Raw genomic sequence first — 21,204 nt, 5'->3', positions numbered from 1 at the left:
ATATTATTCCTTTTCAATTGGCCAGTGGTTTGGGAACTGTGCAGTAGAATCTAAGGAAGCGTATTAGGAAGAATGTGGGTAAGACAGCATATATATCATGTTCATCCCTCTCCTAAAATCCTAAGGTCAGATATCTGTATTGGATTTAGGAGAAGGATATGTTGCTTGCAAACTGAACTGAAGGTTTTCAAGACACCTCCCCCTACTGCCCCTCCACCTCCTTCTCTTCCTTCTTCCTCTCTTCTTTCCTAACATGGTGTGTATTTGAGTTTGGCCTTGAAATTGAGGTCCTCCTGCCTCAGCCTCCCCAGATACTAGGATTTACAGGCATGTGCTACCATAACAAGATATTTTTCTTGACCAACAGTCAAAATAATTTTCCCTGATGTTAAACTTGCTAAATATTTTAGTTGGAAGTGGCACTGTGGCTCAAAGTGATAGATCACTAGCCTTGAGCAAAGAGCTCAGGGACAGCACCCAGGCCCTGAGTTCAAGCCCCATGACCAAATATACGTGTGTGTGTGTGTGTGTGTGTGTGTGTGTGTGTGTGTGTGTGTGTGTATGAATTTAATGATTTGTTTTATTGGGGAAACAATGTAAGGCAACTATATTAATTCAACTTCAATAATAAAGAGCAGTAGTGATCTGGGTGCCAATGATTCATTGCTTATAATCCTAGCTACTTTTGAGGCTGAGAATGGGAGCATCACCATTTGAGGCCAGCCTGGACAGTAAAGTTCATGGACAACCCCCCCCATCCCTTCTTAACCAATAGCCAGGCACATTGGCACATGAGTAGCTATGGGAGGCTGAGATCAGGAGGATCATGGTTTCAGGCCAATTCATGAAAAAAAGTTCATGAGACTCCATCCTAATGGAAGAAACTGACATCATGGTACACCAATCATCTTAGCTACAGTGGGAAGCCAAAGGTCACACTAACAATAAAACAGGAAGATTGCAGTCTAGCTGCACATCCTAGCAGTACACAAGTTCATGTCTCAGAAATAACTATGTCAAGAAAAGGCTAGAGGTGTGGCTCAGTGGTAGAGTATCTGTCTAGCAAGTAGAAAGCCCTGAGTTCAACCCCAATATAAACCAGAAAAAAAAGCAATAGTAGTAATGATAGAAGCCTGTGTTCAGCATTCCAGAGCCTGCTCCAATGAACTGCCTTTCTTTTTCTAAAGGTTTTTTTTTTTTTTATTAGCATACATTAGTTATACAAATGGGATGGGGGGGAGGGAGGTTGTTGTGACATTTCCTTACAGGTATACCATGAACTTAATTCTTCAGCCTCACCCCTCTAGCACTCTGTGAAGGGCTGCCTTTTATCCTTTGAAGGTAAAGCTGAGAGATTTCCAGTTATCTTAAAGTCTTTGAAGAATTTCAGTTGTGTGTGTATATATCTGCTGGTCCTGGGTCTTGAACTCAGATCATGGGCCCTGTCCTAAGGTTTTATGCTCACGGCTAGTGTGCAACCATTTCAGCCACAGCTCTGCTTCTGGCTTTTTAGTGATTAATTGGAGACAAGAGTGTCACAGACTTGCCTACCTGGTTGGCTTTGGATTGTAGTCCTCAGATCTCAGCCTCCTGACTATTTAGGATTATAGGTATGAGCCACCAGCATCCAGTAGATTATTACTTCTTGACTTGAAAACATCTAAACAGGAGAAGAAGGTGCTTATGTTTTCATTGCTGTCCCTGTGAAAGAAGTAGATGAAGGGAAAGGCTTGAGGCAGGCAAAAGGGAAATCTCTGAAACTAGAGAAAACTCAAATAAATTGTGGCCAGCGGAGTCAGCATTCCGCACTCACAGTTGGTCCTAATTAAGGAGACTCCCTTTGAACAGCTCAACTTTCTGCTCTTTATTCTTTGCTCTGGCTCTGCCAGCTGACATGGCAAAGCTTTAACCCACATTTTGGAAACAGTCTCTCATGTCTTCTCCTTAGATTCTCACTTCCCTGTCTCTCCCTCAGATACCCTGCAATTACCCTTTCCCACATTAAGATCCCAATAAAATCGATTGATACCTCTAATCCAATTATACCCATTGGGGTCCACAGAGTGCTATCCAAGCTCTTTGCAGTCTGAACAGTTGTGTATCATGTCATTAGAGGAACACATAGAGAACCTGCTTTCACCAGGGAAACATGGAATTTCTCTGGGATTATTGTGAATGTGAAGTTAGAGCAGCGGTGATCATTTCTTCCACTTTGTCAACTCATTGACTTTCTTGAGTCCTAGCTTCTACTGCTGGAGTTGGGTTTTTTATTTCAGGTGAAGTGACCTGTGGTAGCATGACAGAAAACAAAACAAAACAAAAACCGATGATAGCAATCTGTGAAGTGAAAGCTAACCTGACCTGGGGAAGTGGTTGGTGTTCGCTGTAGCCCAGTGGGGATATTAACGTGTACATAAATACATTAATTTCCATCACTTAAGTTCTGGTAGTCTGCTCAGGTTCCCACCACAGAATACCACAAGTCGGGTGACTTAAATTGAAATGTACTTTCTTCCAGGTCTAGGGACTGGAAGTACAGGACCGAGGTGCAACAGGATTGGTTTCTGGTGACATCCCTTCCTGTCTTCTAGACAGCTGCCTTCTCAGTCTTTCCCCACGTGGCCTTCCCTCCGTGCACAGCACTCTGAGCGGGCTCCAGTCTCTTTCTCTTCCCCTAAGGACACTAGTGCTATCAGATTAGCATTCCACCCTTACAACCTCATTTAACCTTTAGTACTTGCCCAAAGTATCCCCAACTCTCAACACTAGTCAGTTATTGGGAGTTAGAACTCTAACATATTAATTTGGGGGAGTGTTAACCATGTTTGGGGCTGAATCTCAGTGGTAAAGCACATGCTTAGCAGGTGCAAAGCTCTCGGTTCCATCCCCAGCACAAGGTGTGGAAAGAGGTTTAAGAACCTCTTTACTTTGGAGGCAAAAGGGAATGTATGAGGCAAGATGACATTCCTTTCTAAGGAAATGTTTCTGGATTATGGACACATGTTGGAAGGATGGTCAGATACCAGAACATTGAACTTGGAGAATTTCATGTGTAACTATAAGACTCTCTGGGCCAGTAAGTGTCCCATGCCAGTAGATGATCCTTCTAGCATTGCAGTGATAGCATCTGTCTAGAACAGGATCAGAGACTCTTGGCTTTACTGTGACTGAGTGGAGTCCTGCTGAGATCTGAGCCTCAAGACCCGCTGCCACCACCAAAAAAAAAAAAAATAAGTAAAAAGAAAATGTTAACCTTGTAGAAAGGAGTAAATTTGAGTGGGATGCTGAAGGTGGTTAGAACTTCAGCAAGGAAGAGCCAAAATGGACTGAAGTTGGGACCGAAACTTCTGAAGCAGACAGTTTTTCTTACTTTTTTGTTACATCAGGCATCATCAGAAGTAACCGTTGGGGGGGCTGGGAAGGTGGCTCAGTGGTAGAGCACTTGCCTTGCATGCCTGAGGCCCTGGGTTCCATTCCTCAGCACCGCATAAGCAAAAAGAAAAAAGCCGGAAGTGGTGCTGTGGCTCAAGTGGTAGAGTGCTAGCCTTGAGCTGAAGAGCTGAGGGACAGCGCCCAGGCCCAGTGTTCAGGCCCCACGACTAGACCCAAAAAAACCCCCCAAAAAACAGAAGTAACCGTTGGGGGGAAAATGTGCTAAGGGAGCAAAGCACTGGAGTCTAATGCCTGTAATCCTAGCTACTCAGGAAGAGGAGATCTGAGAATCAAGATTCAAAGCTAGCTCAGACGGGAAAGTCCCTGAGACTCTTATCTCCAGCTAACTATTAAAAAACCAGAAGCAGGGCTGGGAAGGTGGCTCAGTGGTAGAGCACTTGCCTTGCATGCCTGAGGCCCTGGGTTTGATTCCTCAGCACCACATAAGCAAAAAAGAAAAAAGCTGGAAGTGGCGTGGTGGCTCAAGTGGTAGAGTGCTAGCCTTGAGCTGAAGAGCTGAGGGACAACGCCCAGGCCCAGAGTTCAGGCCTCACAACCAGACCCCCCAAAAAAAAAAAACCAGAAGCAGGGCTGGGAAGGTGGCTCAGTGGTAGAGCGCTTGCCTTGCATGCATGAGACCCTGGGTTCCATTCCTTAGCACCACATAAGCAGAAAAAGCTGGAAGTGGCAGTGTGGCTCAAGTGGTAGAGCACTACTTGAGCTGAAGATCTGAGGGACAGCACCCAGGCCCAGAGTTCAGGGCCCACAACCGGCCAAAAAAAAAAGCCAGAAGCAGAACTGTAGCTCAAGTGGTAGAATACTAGCCTTGAACTCCAGTCTGGACTGCACCCAAGCCCAGAGTTTAAGCCCTAGTACTGGCTCACATGCACATGCACACACAGAAAGAATACTCATCAGGATGCACATCAGGGTGGTTTTTGTTTTTGTTTTATTTTTTATTTCTGGTGGTGTACTAGCTCTGTATTTATTTATTCTGACTCTTTTTCTAAATGCCACAGGGAACTTTGGTAGTCACTGTAGAAATTACAGCTGACTGACTTAAGAGAAAAAGCGAACAATGGAAATCTGTGATTTCAGAGTTGAACGCCATAACCAAGGAACAGGAAAGTATCAGGACATACTTTTCTAGGCTTTCCCTTCACTGAAGTTTGATCTTCAGGAAATATTTCCAAAATCTGTGGAATTCATCTTTGTAACCTTTCCATTTGGATACCCAAAGTGGTGGGGTGGGGGGGGCCTCCAAAGTTGTAATGACTATTTTCTCTTGTTTTTCAATATTTCCAGCCCATTGTTCATTCATTAAATTATCCTTAGCGTTTCAGGGTTGAACAAATTAATCAAGTAGTTCTGGGACTCCAACTAGAATTTAGCATGTATCTTTAAACAACTTATTGAAACCATTCGTTTTCTTGAATAATATGAGCTTACTGCCAATATATCAAGAGGGCCAAATAAATTCTCCTAGTTGTACACATCCTCCAGTTCCATATAAGACTCTAGTTACCTTGTTCTTTAGAGTCCCTTCTTCTTAGTCATCTTTTACTCTTAAGACTTGGCAGACTCTTAACTCTAAATCATTTACATTGGCGTCTCTTCTGCTCCATCCACCCTCTCTTCCTCTAAATCTCTCACTCTGCAGTTCATCCTCTTCTCCCATTGCTTGGCTTTGTTGGCCAGATCAGGCTGGCTTGCTGTGATCCCAGCCAAACCACAGACTTGAAATGAAGCAGGCACTCCACTCCCCCTTGCTCTTGGAGCTCTCTCAGGCCACATGGGGGTGAGGAGCAAGAGAGGTAACTGACTTTGAGAACAAGCTTTTCTAGGTGGTCTGGATGAATTTTCAAAGCAAAGCATCACAGGATTGCCCACTTACACTCTAAATGCTTCCATTATTTTTTTTAAGTTCCCATTATTTTTTCCATTATCTTTTTTAATCCTTTATAACTTATCGAATATCCTCTGAAGACTGTGGCTAATCAATGTGTGCACTTGACAATTCTGCCATATTTGATGCCCTAAAGTGAAGAATCGGATGAAGGTCAACTGCAGACCATAGCTTTTTCAAGCATGGCCCAAATGTAACTACAATAGCAACTGGTGAATTCCAGCTCTTCACAGCTGACATTGCACCGACCACAAGTTTAGATTTGTATTTTCTAATAAACATGTAATAAAGGCCACATACGTAATTTTAAATTTTTCTAATAGAAACACTTTTTAAAGGTGAAATTAGTTATAATGTGTCCTTTTCTTTTTAATATCTTCTATTATCTTTCAGTAGTTGTACCAAGGAGTTTCAACTCAAAATATTAATTTAGGGGTACAGGGAATCTTGATCAATGTTATCCATTTCATCATTCTCCCTCATAGAGCACTTCCTAGCAAATTACTAATAACACTTACCTAGTAAATTTAGATTATTGTTTTAATATGTATCTGACAGAAATTATTAATAGACTAAATTAGAAACTGTTAATACACAATATTATTTTTTCCCTACCAAGGTTTGAAATCTTACTGTGATCTCAACAGGATCTAGCCACATATTATATACCCAGTAGACTCATGCAGCTTGTAATACAGATCTAGATATCACCTTGTTAAAAATGAGAACTAGTTGACCTGGTACCAGTTGTTTATACCTGTAATCCTGGCCATCAGGAGGCTGAGATTTGAGGATCATGGTTCTAAGCTAGCCTGGGCAGGAAAATCCATGAGATTCTTATCTCCAGTTAGCCACCCAAGGCTAGTGACTTAAGTGGTAGAGCTCCAACTTTGAGTGAAAAAGCTAAGGGACAGTTCCTACCTAAGCCCAAAGTTCAAGTGCCAGTATCGGCAAAAACAAACAAGAACAAAACCCACCACAAGAGCGTCCACTTGTTGCAGGGACAAAAGATGAAACATCACTGGCTAGTTCCCTGTGTAGGAGCCCACATCTCCATGATTAAGTGGTCCTGAGGGACTATGGCACGACTTACAGCCAAGTGGCTCACTTCCAGAAATGGCCTGGAGAAAGCTCAGATGATGAATGAAGAGATCTCTTTGGAACTTTGGATTGAAGACCGTTCCAAACATGTTTTCTCTTGGTCAAAGTGTTAAACTAGGCTTAGGCAAAAAAGTCATTTTTGTCATTTGTCACAGATACTTGGTCTCTTCCTGTTAAGAGTTTAGAATCCACTATCAGACTCTAGACGCAAACAGGTGCTAAAATGTAGACTAAGCCTGCAAATAAACTTACTTGTGGTTGAACTACTTTGTATCTGCAGCACTGATAATTTCGTAAGACCTAATCTAGCTCATCTATCCATCATGTACCCAAATGTCTTCTCTAGGTAGTGAACAAGGAAAGCTGTGTCTTATCTCTTTCCTAATATAGTTCTGAGAATGTTATGGAAATGTTTAAGTATGAGGAATGAATTCTGGCCCACAGAAGTGCATTCATTGAGGTCAGCTCCATCCACTTGTAGCCTCTAAGGTCAGCCTCCTTGAGAGAACAGATCTATTTTTAGACTTTATATATTTAATTCTAACTTAGGCTGATTGCACATCTACCTTTTTAACCCTGTCTCCTTAAAGTACCAAGAATATTTGGAGATTCATAAAAGATATCATAAGATACTCTAGCCTAAGAAATATTCACTTGTTTTGTTTTGTTTTAACCAGTCCTAGGGCTTGAACTCTAGGCCTGAGTTTTGTTCCTGAGCTTTCTTTGCCCAAGGCTAATTGCTCTACCACTTGAGCCTCAACTCACCTTCCAACTTTTTTTTCTTTTTTGGGTCCAGTCGTGGGGTCTGAACTCTGGGCCTGGGCGCTGACCCTCAGCTCTTCAGCTCAAGGCTAGCGCTCTACCACTTGAGCCACAGCGCCACTTCCGGTTTTTGCTTATGTGGTGCTGAGGAATCGAACCCAGGGCCTCGAGCATGCAAGGCAAGTGCTCTACCACTGAGCTACCTTCTCAGCCCCAGCCTTCCAACTTTTTTGTTTTTGGTAGTTTATTGGAGATAAGAGTCTCAGGGGACTTTCCTGCTTGGACTGGCTTTAATCCATCACCTCTAATCTCAGCCTCCAGAGTAGCTAGGATTATAGGCCAGAGATAACAGCTCCTGGCTTATTGACACTCTTACCCACAACACATTATCAGATTGCTAGCCTCCCACTGAACCTGGCTATCGGATGCTGGTCTGATTTACATTTTGTCATTGTTTCTTATTTAACTGCCCTGGCTGGCTATTATTAACTGGTTGACTGACAGCCACCATCCATGCACTCTGGCACATGAGATAATAGGAAGAGTTATAGCTCTGAATGTTGTACCCTCTGTCCTGTCTGACATGAGTGTATTTGATGGACTCCAGTATGTACTTTGGTTGGTTCGGTGATGGAGACTAGAAAGACTTCTGCCTCCAAACTGGCTTCATGGTAGGTTTGATGATTGAGTTCCTCCAATTTGGGTACAATGTCTTGTCAAACAGCTTCCAGCTTCTTGAAGCCTGTTTCCAGTTTAGATAGTAAGGACAGCTCTCTCCTACATGGGAAGGCACAATGTCCTATGTATCTCCTAGAAAGTCAACATTAGACTTCAAATTCCCTAAATACTACTGATGAGTAAAAATAATCCAGAGAGAATAAGAGAGAAAGCAAGCTTTGATAACCAGTTTGTTGCACTGAAGGTATTTCTTTACGCTCAGAGTAGAAAGTACAGTCCCATACCTCCAGCTCTTACCCATCAACTAGTAAATCCATTAAGAGACTTGGGTACTGGTTGGTCATACATGCATAATCTGGACAGAAGGAGAACCATGGGATTCAGTGTTCAAGCCCGACTTTTGGGAATCATGCTGGGACAGAGAAGCAACAGAATATTTTCCGATGTAATCACAAGCTAGTCCACCCTTCCACTTAGCCCACACCCTTGGCCCTCTGTGTGCCTGCAGGCTCCCTTGGCCATCCCAGTTCCATGAAATAGCTCGTCCCAAAATATGGGGAGCAGACAGTATGAGGAAGGTCTGGGAGGGGTGACCAGTCCTAGCCAAGAGCTGTGTGAGCCTTGGTGCTTTTCCCAGAGGGAGGAGCGAGGCCTGCCCCGTGCATTGCCGCGTGTCTGCACAGACACAAACAGGGCAGTGTTCCTTGGCGCTGGCTACTCACAGTCCCCCCTTTCACCCTGCGAGGAGATGGGGCACACCACGGCGTTCCTGAGACTGTCTATCAGTGCTAGGAAGAGGGTGAGGAGACAGGAGAATAATCAGATGCCATTCGTACTGCCTAGATGAAGAAGGGCTTTATTCCAAGGGCACTCAAGGGGTTCATTTATTGAACAGGAGAGTATAGTGTCACAATAACTAGTTCTTGTGTAATTACAGGATTAAGTTTGACAAATGACAAATATTGTAACTTTAAATATATATCTATATGCATGTATGTATGATACATATGTGTGGATATAAGATATTATAACTGATGTAAGTTCCAGGAGGAAGGAGCAATGATGTAAGTTCCTAGGAAGGAAGGAGTTCATGGCTGTTTCCATCTTAGGGCCATGGCATGAGGAAGCACAAACCCATGGCAGACTAACTTCATACAAACTTTGGAAAGTCACCAGTGGACTAACTATAAGAAGCCCTAATCACGGGCAAATACATGTCCATTTACCCCTAATTCTTTTTTTTTTGGTTGTTATTGTTTTGTTTGTTGGTTGGTTGGTTGGTTTTGTTTTGTTTTGTTTTCTTGTCATGGACCTTGAATTCTAGGCCTGGGCGCTGTCTCTGAGCTCTTCAGCTCAAGGCTAGTGCTCTACCACTTGAGCCACAGTGCCACTTCCAGCCTTTTCTGTTTATGTGGTGCTGAGGAATCGAACCCAGGATCTCACGCATGCGAGGCAAGCACCCTACCACTGAGCCACCTTCCCAGCCCGAGATGGATAAGTTTAACTGAAGCCCAGCCCTAGCCCTGCTTGGGTTAAGTGGGCCCAGTTCTCAGTCCTAGCAGCCTAATAGAGGAGGGGATATGTCTTTTTTTTTTTTTTTTTTGGCAGTTGTGGGGCTTGAACTCTGGGCTTGAGCGCTGTCCCTGCACTCTTCAGCTTAAGAAGAGCACTCTACCACTTGAATCACAACACCACTTCAGATTTTCTATTGGTTTATTGAAGATAAGAGTCTCATGGACTTTCCTGCCTGGGTTGGCTTTGAACCGTGATCCTCAGATCTCAGAGTAGCTAGGATTACAAGTGTGAGCCACCGGCGCCTGGCCAAGATGTCCTTTTTTAGGATTATATCTTAGAAAGTTACAAGACTCAGGAAGAAACAGAGACAGGTAACCAATAGAAAAAGATCTACAGATGACCCAGATGCTAGAATTAATGGACAAGTGTTTTATAAATGTATGTTTAAGGGCCTAGTAGAAAAAGGTGAATTGTGTTGTTGATTAGATTAGGAATTTCAGTAGAAAACTGCCAGTTCCAGAAGAGGGCTGTTTATAAATTTACCCCACAATGAATGTTGTATTCAGGAAGCAAACGACAGTCATTCTTCAAGGATACATAAAGGTGTCAGCTCTAGTATTTGATGGGTATTTCCTTAAGACTTGGGCCTTAAAGAAAGAAAAAAATTCTCATAAGATACATGGGATTTGTGTCCATTAATGTCAAATCTCTGGGATCATGCTAGAATCTTCAGCAGCACACAGACCACTGCACAGTCATGATGGGACCAACTCCTCCTATAACCCTGTGTTTCTGTAAAGAGGTTGGGTGAATCCTGGAGACACAGGAATTGGGAGTGAATGGGAATGGAGAGATGGGATAGCATTAGGTTGATCAGTATTCTAGCTTGACAAAAACGTATTTTTCAATCTTACCAGGGAACTAAATCACTCCCTCTCTATAGTCTTTATGTATGCTAGCTTCATCTCCAGGGTGTTATTTGTTTTATTTACCAATTTTCTACTACATTTGGATTATAAGATCATTCTGGATAGCTGCTCTCTCTTTTTTTTTTAAATGCAAGTGGCACTATTATAAATAATAGATGCTCATTGGCTGTTTGCCCAGTCAAAATAGAATTTAACTTTAGATATGGTTAGTAGCACTTAAAACCAAATTTTCTAGGTCTGGCGGTAAGTTGAATCTCTGTACTATGTTCATGTGGTTCATGGATATCTTTTTGTGTTAGTACTGGAGCTTGAATTCAGGTTCTTCACCTCTTACTTGGCTTCTTCACTCACGGGTGGCTTTCTACCACTTGAGCCACACCTCCATTTCTGGTATTTTGTGGATGAATTGGAGATAAGTGGGCTTTTCTGTCTGGGATGACTTAGATCCTCAGATCCTCAGATCTTAGCCTCCTGTGTAGCTAGTATTACAAGTATGAGCCATTAGTGCCTGACAAGTGAGAGTTCTTGATGAACAAGATGGAGAAAAGAGAAGGTGAAGACATGCCCACGTTTTGATGAGAGAACAGAAGAAAAGAGGATGCTGTTAGTGGAATGAAAAGTGTAAATGGTGGAGGAAGGATCGGGGATATAGAAGAACAGCAAATGGGCAAATAAATATCCTGTGAGAAAATTCTTTCATTTACCTGTGTAATCTGTTCCAGTGCTCTGCTCTAGAAAATTCCACTGACAAAGGAATTCATTTCCATTGGCCTCTTTGTATCTAACCTCATCTTTCATAGGCTTATCATACTCATTTCCTCTTCTATTCTGAAGATAGATACAAATGATAAGGTCTCATAGTTCTTTGAGAAATTCTCCCTAATAAAAACTTGTACATCATTTCTCTCAGGTATGTCTTGCCTGTTAGTGATTGTTGTTTGGACTTAGGAAGAGATTAGACTGTAAAAGAAAAAGTCTCTTGAGTTCTCTTCTACTTTTGTGTCCTAGTAGATTGAGGTCATACTTGTTGCTACCCAGTTGTTATCTGCACTTAAGATAGATGTGAGGGGCTGGGAAGGTGGCTCAGTGGTAGAGCGCTTGCCTTGCATGCCTGAGGCCCTGGGTTCGATTCCTCAGCACCACATAAGCAGAAAAAAAGAAAAGAAAAAGATAGATGTGAGAAAAAAATACAAAGAAAAATAGGAGGGTGATAAGAAATCTACCTTAGGGTGAACATGGAAATTCTTTCTTACGTGGGTGCCCGTGGACACACTTGTAATCCTAGCTACTAAGGAGGCTGAGATCTGAGAATTGAAGTTTGACGTCAGCCTGGTCAGGAAACTCCATGAGACTCCTATCTCCAGTTAACCATCAAAAAGCTGAAAGTGGAGCTGTGGTAGAGCACCAGCCTTGAGTGAGAAAGCTCAGGGACAGTGCTCAGGCCCAGAGTCCAAGCCCCAGAACTGGTACACACACATAAAAGTGTTCGTTCTAGCAAACAGCATAGGTAATACCCTGCCATGAGTCTGAGCCCTGTCTTCCTTATTATTCTTTTTGGTGCCATATTTAAGCTACCTTTCTTTCTCCCTGCTACCTCAGTGACTAGGCATTTACCCCTGCGCTCCAATTCACTAGCTGATAAATGCTGCAATCTTTTCCAAAGACTTTCTATTCTTATACTAAGGAGTTGTATGTTTCAGAATGGGCAGCATTCATTAGTTTCTTTTCTGCAGTAGCTGATTATACAAAAAAAAAAAAAAGGACGTTCCTTTTGCGTGGCTACATAAGAAAGAGGAATAATAAGATTTGGGGATGCTGAAAATCAGAATGACAAGTGTGAACTAATCTATTAACCATAAAGCTAAATGCAAAGCCTAGCAGTTGAAGAAGCTGGCAGCAACTCATATTGACACCTTATACACCTCAAAAAGTTTGACCAAAAAAGTTTGAAAACCAAAAGTGATGCTGTGGCTCAAATTGGCCTTGAGCAAAAGAGCTCAGGGACAGCATCAGATACCTTTGTGGAAATAGCAGTAAAACTAAAATCAGGAGAATGGTTTGAACATTTATGTAAAAAGTCTCTAGACTCTGGGATCCTCTCCTCCAACTACTCTCAGAAAGGTAACTGCTTGGGCTGGGAAGGTGGCTCAGTGATAGTGATTGCCTCATATGTATGAGGCCCTGGGTTTGATTCCTCAGCACCACATAACAGAAAAGGGCAGAAGTGGCTCTGTGGCTCAAGGGCTAACGCGCTAGCCTTGAGCAAAAACAGCTCAGGGACAAGCCCTGAGTTCAAGCCCAAGGGCCAGCAGAAAGAAAGGAAGGAAGGAAGGAAGGGAGAGAGAGAGAGTTTGGATGACTCATCTTGAAGAAATCTGATCAGCCCAAGAGAAAAACATTTAAATGAATCAGTCCAATCCTCACCTCTCTATCCTAAAGCCATAGTGATCCTACTCTATGTGTAGAGTTTCTAGTAACATAGAGAATGTCCTAATCTTACATGGGAGCAAATGGCCAAACATCATTTGTCATACTAGAAAGCCTGCAACATCAGTTTACAAACAGAACAAAGCAAATGGGAACCACAAACTGCAAAGATTGTAATCCTGCCCTTCTGGATGGATGGATGGATGGATGGATGTCTTAGAGAATGAAGATACTGTCTCCTTAAAAGATACAATGATATGCTATTAAAAACAACACTTCGAGCCAGGTGTGGTGTCCCATGTTTGTAATCCCAGCACTCAGAAAGCCAAGAAATAAGTATTAAAAGTTCAAAGGCAGCCTATGTTGCATAGTTCCAGGTCAGCCTGAATTATATGGTGAGTCCTTGTCATTAGAAACAAAACAATGGCTGGGAATGTGGCTTAGTGGAAGAGCGCTTGCCTAGCATGCATGAAGCCTTGGCTTCCTCAGTATAAACAGAAAAAGTCGAAAGTGGCACTATGGCTCAAGTGGTATAGTGCTAGCTTTAAGCAAAGGAAGATCGGGGACAGTGCCCAGGCCCTGAGTTCAAGCCCCAGGACTGGCAAAAAACAAACAAAACAAAACAAAACTTAGGTACAAGGTAAAATTAAGATAGAAAGTAAGTGGGTGCTGGTGGTTCACATCTATCACCTTAGCTATTTGGGAGGCTGAGATCTAAAGATCTGGGCTCAAAGCTAGCTTGAGTAGACAAACTGAGAAACTAGAGGTGTGGCTCAAGTGGTAGAGTGCCAGCCTTTAGTGAAAAAACTAAGAGACATCACACAGACCCTGAGTTCAGATTCTAGTACTAGCACACGTGTGTTCTTTCCAGTGGAGTGCGCCAAAGGAGATGCTTACCCTTGTAGGTAAAAACAACATAATTGTCCTTTTATTTAGAACATGGGAGAGAATTTCGCTAGGAAATCCTTAGATTCTCTGGCCAATCTCCTTTGATACTAGGCTTATACTTTTTTTTCTCACAGGAAAGAGCTCAGGAGGAATTTTGGAACAGGAGGGCTTGAACGCCAACAAGATAAACTCCGGCTGCCTTTCAGCACTATATGCTTGCCATAATGTAGAGCGAAGGAAGGTTCATTTTGGAAGTCTGGACTGTAGCAAGAGCTTACTGTGTTCCAGGACCTTGATTACTGATAATTAATCTCAGATGAAAGATTCAGTGCTACAGACTTCCTCTGTCTTTGACCTAAGAGAACATGCTGTGAATAGTTTGTTTGTTTGCTCGCCAGAGATCTTATCTGGACCCATAAGAGCTGATAGGATCATAAAATCAGCATTGATCTTCCTTCCATCTCCTCTTCTTGTGAAATGGGGGAGGTGATATGTTAGCCCTGCACAAAAGAGAGACTTAACATATGTCCTGGGGGAGGGTTGGGTGTCATTTAATAATGGCTATATTTAATAGTAATAAAATCTAAATAACTCTTCAGTGTGTTCTAATCCTCATGCTTTCTTTGCTCTTTCTCAGTGTATTTATACAAATACAAATAAATCACTACAGAGCAAGCAAAGCCAAATGTCCAAACCACCCACTTTCCTATTCCCAGCACAGGAATTAGAGGGAGGCCAGCTGAAATCTGGGCCAGGCTCTTAGATGACTTGTATGGCTGATTTTTGTTCCATAATCTGAAACTCAAAATAAATCAAAAAAAGGAATAGTTTTCCAAATACCAGCTCATTCTCTCCCCCCAAGAAATCATTCTCTCCCCCCCCACAAAATCATCTCTAGCCTCTTTAGTCTTTGCACACATGCAAAGCTCAGAAACAAGCCTGCTCGAAACACAGATATGAGGACTTAGAAATTAATTCCTACAAGTATGAACACATGCTCCTGTGTTCAATTTTAGGTTCTAAACCAGAAGTGAAGGCTGAAGGAGTTTTCAGGGAAAGACATTGAATATAAAACCTTTGAAGGAAGGTTCTAGGAGGCTAAATATAGATCAGCAAAGAACAGTGAAATAGCAAACAAGAATTGAACAAGAAAGTGGTATAGGGGCGCCAGTGATTCATGCTTGAGTTATTGGTAAACCCAGATTGCACAGCCGTAGGTTTCTTCTGGAGGGACGGTCTAGAAAGATCTAAAACCATTCTTCCATCAATATGGAAAGCCTATCTCTCACCTTGTCTTCTGTGTTCCCTGTGTTCTCTCTCCCATCCTGCAGCTGGGACGAGAGCAGCTCCCTCAGCAGTGGGCTCAGTGATGCTTCGGACAACCTCAGCTCAGAAGAGTTCAATGCCAGCTCCTCACTCAACTCCCTCCCAACGACTCCCACTGCTTCTCGCAGGAACTCCACAGTAGTGGTACGTGAGTGTGCAAACATGATGAGCTTCAAGGCAAGCTGGGCAATGCTGTGTGTGCGTTTGTACATACACACCCACTCCATGGGAGTCCTAAAATCCTACAGGATTTTAGCCGAGTTCTTTTGGAGCTGCCAAAGAAAAAGAAAAAAAGCTAAGGCTTCCAAGACAGTAAATGTTGTCATAGTTCTATGTTCACACCTATCTGGAGTGTTATGGGTAAGAGCTCTTCCAACTGGAGAAGAAAAGAAAAGAAACCCAGGGAGACTCATGTTACCTTCTCTGTGGAGCCCCTAGACATGTAGGTAGAGACCTTGGATTGACATAATACTCTGGGCTGCCTGCCCACCAAACTAAATCCCCTGGGTTAGCTCTTCTCACTCTGCCTCTTGCTCTTCTCCTTAGCTGCGCACAGACTCAGAGAAACGCTCTCTGGCAGAAAGTGGGCTGAGCTGGTTTAGTGAATCAGAGGAGAAAACCCCGAAGAAACTGGAGTACGACAGTGGCAGCCTGAAGATGGAGCCTGGGACTTCTAAGTGGCGGAGGGAGCGGCCTGAGAGCTGCGACGACTCGTCCAAGGGTGGAGAGCTGAAGAAGCCCATCAGCCTGGGACATCCGGGGTCCCTGAAGAAGGGCAAGACCCCACCGGTGGCCGTCACCTCCCCTATCACTCATACAGCCCAGAGTGCCCTCAAAGTTGCAGGTGAGCCCAAAATAAAGAAGGGGATAAGGGCATTGACCTAGTTCTTTGGTTCTTCCTCTAAAGGCCATTAATCCATGAAGTGGTAACAAGTGTTTGCATAATGCTTTCTCATCTGATCTTGTGATGGTCCTCTTAAATTAGGGAAGATGTGTATTATTAGCTCCATTTTATGGATAGGAAAACAAACTTAAAGAGGTCGAGTAGCAAGCCAGGTATAAGCTGCTGGCTTATACCTGTAATCCTAGCTACTCAGGGGACCGAGATCTGAGGATCCAGTCTGGACAGACAAATCCAAAAGATTACCTACAGTTAACCAGCCAAAAGTCAGAAGTGAAGGTGTGACCAAATGGTAGGGCACTAGCCTTGAGAGAAAAAAAAAAGCCAAACAAGAACATGAGGACCTGAGTTCAAGCTTCAGTACTGGCACATCAAAACAAAACCAAAACAGAATAATAAAAAGGTCAAGCGGTCGGGCTACCATCATACAACTAATGAGAGGTAGAAGAGGTAGAGAATATCTTCTGTTCAGAGACTCTTTCCTTTCCCATGTGTACTTAGCTTCATAAGATGATTCCTTGACATTCCAGGACTGTCCTAAGGAAAAGTAAATCAGATGAATAGAGTGAGCAATTTCCATTGCTCCCAAAGCTGACCCCTTATATCACTAGTGGCCTTCATCAACATTTCCTTCAACTCTCTCATTGCCACTAGATATGTTCTACCCTGTTCCGTTGCTCCCTGTCCTTTTTTCCCTTTCTTTTTATAAGGTGCTGAGGAATTGAACCCAGGGCCTCATGCGTATGAGGCAAGCACTCTACCACAGAGCCACCTTCCCAGCCCTCTTTTTTCCCTTTCTTGACCAGTCATTAGATACATTTCCTTATCAGTCATCTTTGTGATCGCCTCTGCCATTTTAACCAAAGCAGACCATCCTACTCTGAGAACAGAAAAGCATAACAATAAAAACAAACCAAAGCAAAAGCTTAGCCCCTCACCTCTCCCGCTCAGAGTCCCTCTAGCAAGACACGTATCCACTCTCTGCGCACCCATGTGGGAGGCCTCCAAAATTCTCTACACTAATAACATTCCCTTCTCCCATGCAGAGAGAGAAAAAGACTTCTAAGATCTTGGCTCCTGTTAATGTCATTTCCTGTCGTCTTGCAGGCAAATCTGAAGGCAAAGCTACAGACAAGGGTAAGCTGGCAGTGAAGAATACTGGGTTACAACGCTCCTCCTCAGATGCTGGCCGGGACCGCCTGAGTGATGCTAAGAAACCCCCCTCAGGCATCGCACGTCCCTCCACTTCAGGATCCTTTGGCTACAAGAAGCCTCCTCCTGCTACAGGCACAGCCACAGTCATGCAGACGGGTGGCTCAGCCACTCTTAGCAAGATCCAGAAGTCCTCAGGCATCCCTGTCAAGCCGGTAAATGGACGCAAGACTAGCCTGGATGTGTCCAACAGTGCAGAGCCTGGATTCCTGGCTCCTGGAGCTCGTTCCAACATCCAGTACCGCAGCCTGCCCAGGCCTGCTAAGTCCAGTTCTATGAGTGTGACCGGCGGTCGGGGTGGACCTCGCCCTGTGAGCAGCAGCATTGACCCCAGTCTCCTCAGCACGAAGCAGGGAGGTCTTACACCCTCCAGACTGAAGGAGCCTTCCAAGGTCGCCAGTGGGCGGACCACTCCAGCTCCTGTCAATCAGACAGATCGGGAAAAGGAAAAGGCCAAAGCTAAGGCAGTGGCCTTGGACTCAGACAACATCTCCCTGAAGAGCATTGGCTCCCCAGAAAGTACACCCAAGAACCAAGCAAGTCACCCTCCAGCCACCAAGTTAGCAGAGCTGCCACCAACCCCTCTCAGGTACCTACACTAGGGAGCTTCTCCTTGTTTCCTTGATTTATTCGTTTGTTGTTGTTGTTGTTGTTCCTATATTGATCTTGAGCTTTGCTCAAGGCTAGTCCGCTACCACTTGAGCCAAAGTTCCACTTCCAGCTTTTTTGGTAGTTTATTGGAGATAAAAGTCTCACAGACTTTCCTGCCCCAGCTGGCTTCAGTCTGTGAACCTCAGATCTCAGCTTCTTGAATAACTAGGATGATAGCTATGAGCCACGAGTGCCCAGCTCTGATTTGTTATTCTGTTTCATATCCCTATCCTCTTTAGACTTAGTATGGCCTGGACTGTCCACTCTTGTCTCTAAGCCTTTGCATGGGCCTTTATCCTCATCTCCTGCCCCTGGTATATCAAGTTTCTGCTCCCTCATTCAAAACAATTCAAGGGTCTATAACCTTAGGTACTCAGGATGCTGAGATGTGAGACTCAGGGTTTGCAATGCCTGGGCAGGAAAGTTTGTGAGACTCTTATCTCCAATTCACCAGCAAAAAATTGACCAGTTCAAGTGGTAGAGTGCCAGCTTTGAGTGAAAAAGCCAAGCATGAGTACAAGGCTCTGAGTTCAAAGCCCCAGTGATGGCATATAAACAAAAAGTAAAAAAAAAAACAAACTATAATCAAAACTTAATTGCTTATACCATTTGCTGTCAACATTTACCCTCCTTTTAGCACCTGTATGGGTAGACTTTACTATGTTTGTTTATACATGTTCATCTTTTATGCTCCTAATTAAGACTACAATTGTAGAGGTATGGCTTAAGTCTGGTAGAATGCCAGTCTTGAGCAGAAAAGTTAAGTGAGTGTGAGGCCCTGAGTTCAAGCCCCATTACAGGAATGCGCGTGTACACACACACACACACACACACAAAATTAAAGGTGCCCTAAATCATATATGACATCTTCTAATTGATTTCTCAACTGAATCAAGATTAACCTCTGTATCTAGTAAATAGCCAGTAGACAAGGAAACTAGAGGCTTGACTCTTACCTATAATTCTGTCATCCTACTTTATTTTTTTCTCCACTTCTTCCAGGGCCACAGCTAAGAGCTTTGTCAAGCCCCCCTCACTAGCCAATCTAGACAAGGTCAACTCCAACAGTCTGGATCTTCCAACGTCCAGCGACACCCTTGCTTCAAAGGTCCCAGATCTGCATGCTACCAGCTCAGCAACTGGGGGTCCTCTCCCTTCTTGCTTCACCCCCAGCCCAGCACCCATCCTCAATATTAACTCAGCCAGCTTCTCCCAGGGCCTGGAGCTCATGAGCGGTTTCAGTGTCCCCAAGGAGAGCCGCATGTATCCCAAACTCTCAGGCCTGCACAGGAGCATGGAATCCCTCCAGATGCCAATGAGCCTGCCCAGTGCCTTTCCCAGCAGCTCCCCAATCCCCACCCCTCCTGCTGCCCCTGCTGCCCCCTCAGAAGAAGAGACTGAAGAGCTGACCTGGAGTGGAAGCCCCAGGGCAGGACAATTGGACAGGTAGGTGGGTGCAGACAGCAGACTCTGAGCCTGCCTCAGTGCTTTGGACTTCACTTTTCTACTAATGATACTTTGTGATTTGTTTGTATGTTTTAAATAATTTCACAACAGTTCCATGATGCGTGGGTTGGGTATTTGTTTTATTCTCATGTGCATGGGAAAACCAGTGCCCAAAATATTAAATTACTTCTCCAAGATCTCATCATTAGTTTTCCCTTCCTGTTGTATCTCCTTTTCTTTAACCCACTATAATGTGATCTATTAAATAGCAAACTATACCTTAACTCCTAATCCAGAAAACATTTACCATGTCAGGTAAATTTCCCAAGTTGTAAGCCACGTTGGTGGCTTCCTTGGTTGTCTCGTCTTATTTTGCTCATAGCAGTAAAGGATCTCATAGTTTGATGTCCCATGTTCTGAGTCTGGACCTCTCAGACCTCTGTTTTCTAAGATAGACCCACATCTTCTCTTCCCCAACCCTCTCTCTTTTTTATCTCCACAGTAATCAGCGGGATCGGAATACCCTTCCCAAGAAAGGGCTCAGGTAAAAACCCTCAGTCTATGAAAAGCCCAACCTGACTTGTTCCAGGCCCCATGCATGAAGTTACTGGCTTTGTAGCCAAGGTATTTGTATCCAGTCCTTCACTAAAGCCAGCCAGCACCCTGCCCAAGCTTACCAGCCTGTGAGTCAGCTGCTACAGTAAATGGCCTTCCTCAGTGACAGGGGAGAAACAGGTTTGCACATGGAAATGCTATACTCACCTGTGCTGGCCTGTGCCATCTTGATCCTGCCTGAACTTCCTCGCTGTTGTTTTCCTCGCTCCCAGTGTACCCCTGGGGCCATTGAGATGTGCAAGGGACAGGAGACACCAGGTCCTCCATGATCAGTTGGGTAGGGACTGCTGTGCTCTGAGAGGCTACTCGTGGAGTCATCAAGCTCTGTCCTGAGCCTTGGAGAAGAAGTTCTAAGGCCCCCTCCATCCTTTCTGCCCCCACCCAGGAGCTCTCTTGAGTACCTGCTGGTCCTTCAGCATGGCCCAGAGGTTCTAGGAAGGATGCCCCTTCCTTTTCGTGCACCATTTTCAGAATCTCCCACTCCAGCCCAGCTCAGACACGTCCACTTAGCTAAGCCCCTAGTGTGGCCTTGTAGTGGCCCAGACCGAGTTTCTCTACTGCTCCTGCAGGTACCAGCTTCAGTCCCAGGAGGAGACCAAGGAGAGGCGACACTCACACACCATCGGGGGGCTGCCGGAATCCGATGACCAGGCAGACCTGCCGTCCCCCCCTGCGCTCTCCATGTCCTTGAGTGCCAAGGGCCAGCTCACCAACATAGGTCAGTGCTTCCGGCCGCGCACTGTGACAGGGGATGAAGTGGGGTTCACCCTGAAGGTGAAGCCAGGAAGCTGGCCCTGGACTTTTCATCTCCGTTTTTTCTCATGCTCTATTGGGTTGCTTCGAGGTGCCTCAGTTTACCCACCCAAGCTAGGACTGAAGGCAAAGCTTTCCAAGGTCCTGAACTGAAAAGTTACCCCTTGAGACAAGTCCTTAAGGGTCCTAAGGACCCTGGAGACAGGGAGCTTCTCAAAAGTCGCTGCCACACCAGCACCTTCCGGGGCCAGCTGATAAGGTCAATGCTATCAGGTCCAGCTTCAGTGCTGCCATGTCAGGCTGTTGGGAAGCAAGCAGGGAAAAAGGTTGTTGATAGAGAAGGCTGAGATCTTCCTCTACACCCAGGGAAATCCAGATTCCCAAACTGCTCTGCCTGAGCCAGGGTCATCCTGTCCCTGAAGGCAGGGGTGACCAAGACATGCCCTGGTCATACCCCCTGGAAAGCCTGACAAGGGAAAGCTGGGAGAGAAAGAACTGGCTCCGTGACTCAGAGGCAGGGAGGGGAGGAAGCCTGGCCTGGCATGGCGGCACGGCAGCCTGGTTCTGGAAAGCACTGGGTCAGGACTGGCCTCCTAGGAGCCTCTTGAGGACAGAGCCTGTTGTTCACTTGCTGTATCTCTTTCAAGTTCATCCCATCTTTC

At 44.5% G+C, this 21,204-nt stretch overlaps 1 protein-coding gene across 1 annotated transcript in view; it reads left to right on the top strand.

Annotated features, from left to right (window-relative positions):
• Positions 1-21,204, top strand: part of Nav1 (neuron navigator 1) — a 71,948-nt gene that overhangs the window by 22,440 nt on the left and 28,304 nt on the right. Inside the window, exons 3-8 of the mRNA XM_042701141.1 lie at positions 14,970-15,108; positions 15,511-15,808; positions 16,973-17,666; positions 18,731-19,174; positions 19,677-19,718; positions 20,359-20,507. Coding sequence (XP_042557075.1) covers positions 14,970-15,108; positions 15,511-15,808; positions 16,973-17,666; positions 18,731-19,174; positions 19,677-19,718; positions 20,359-20,507 — 1,766 coding nt within the window. The remainder of the gene's footprint in view (positions 1-14,969; positions 15,109-15,510; positions 15,809-16,972; positions 17,667-18,730; positions 19,175-19,676; positions 19,719-20,358; positions 20,508-21,204) is intronic.

The sequence above is a fragment of the Dipodomys spectabilis genome, unplaced genomic scaffold (assembly GCF_019054845.1).
Source record: "Dipodomys spectabilis isolate Male_0828 unplaced genomic scaffold, ASM1905484v1 ptg000288l, whole genome shotgun sequence".
Classification (NCBI taxonomy): domain Eukaryota; kingdom Metazoa; phylum Chordata; class Mammalia; order Rodentia; family Heteromyidae; genus Dipodomys; species Dipodomys spectabilis.
This window is presented reverse-complemented; position numbering and strand designations above follow the sequence as displayed.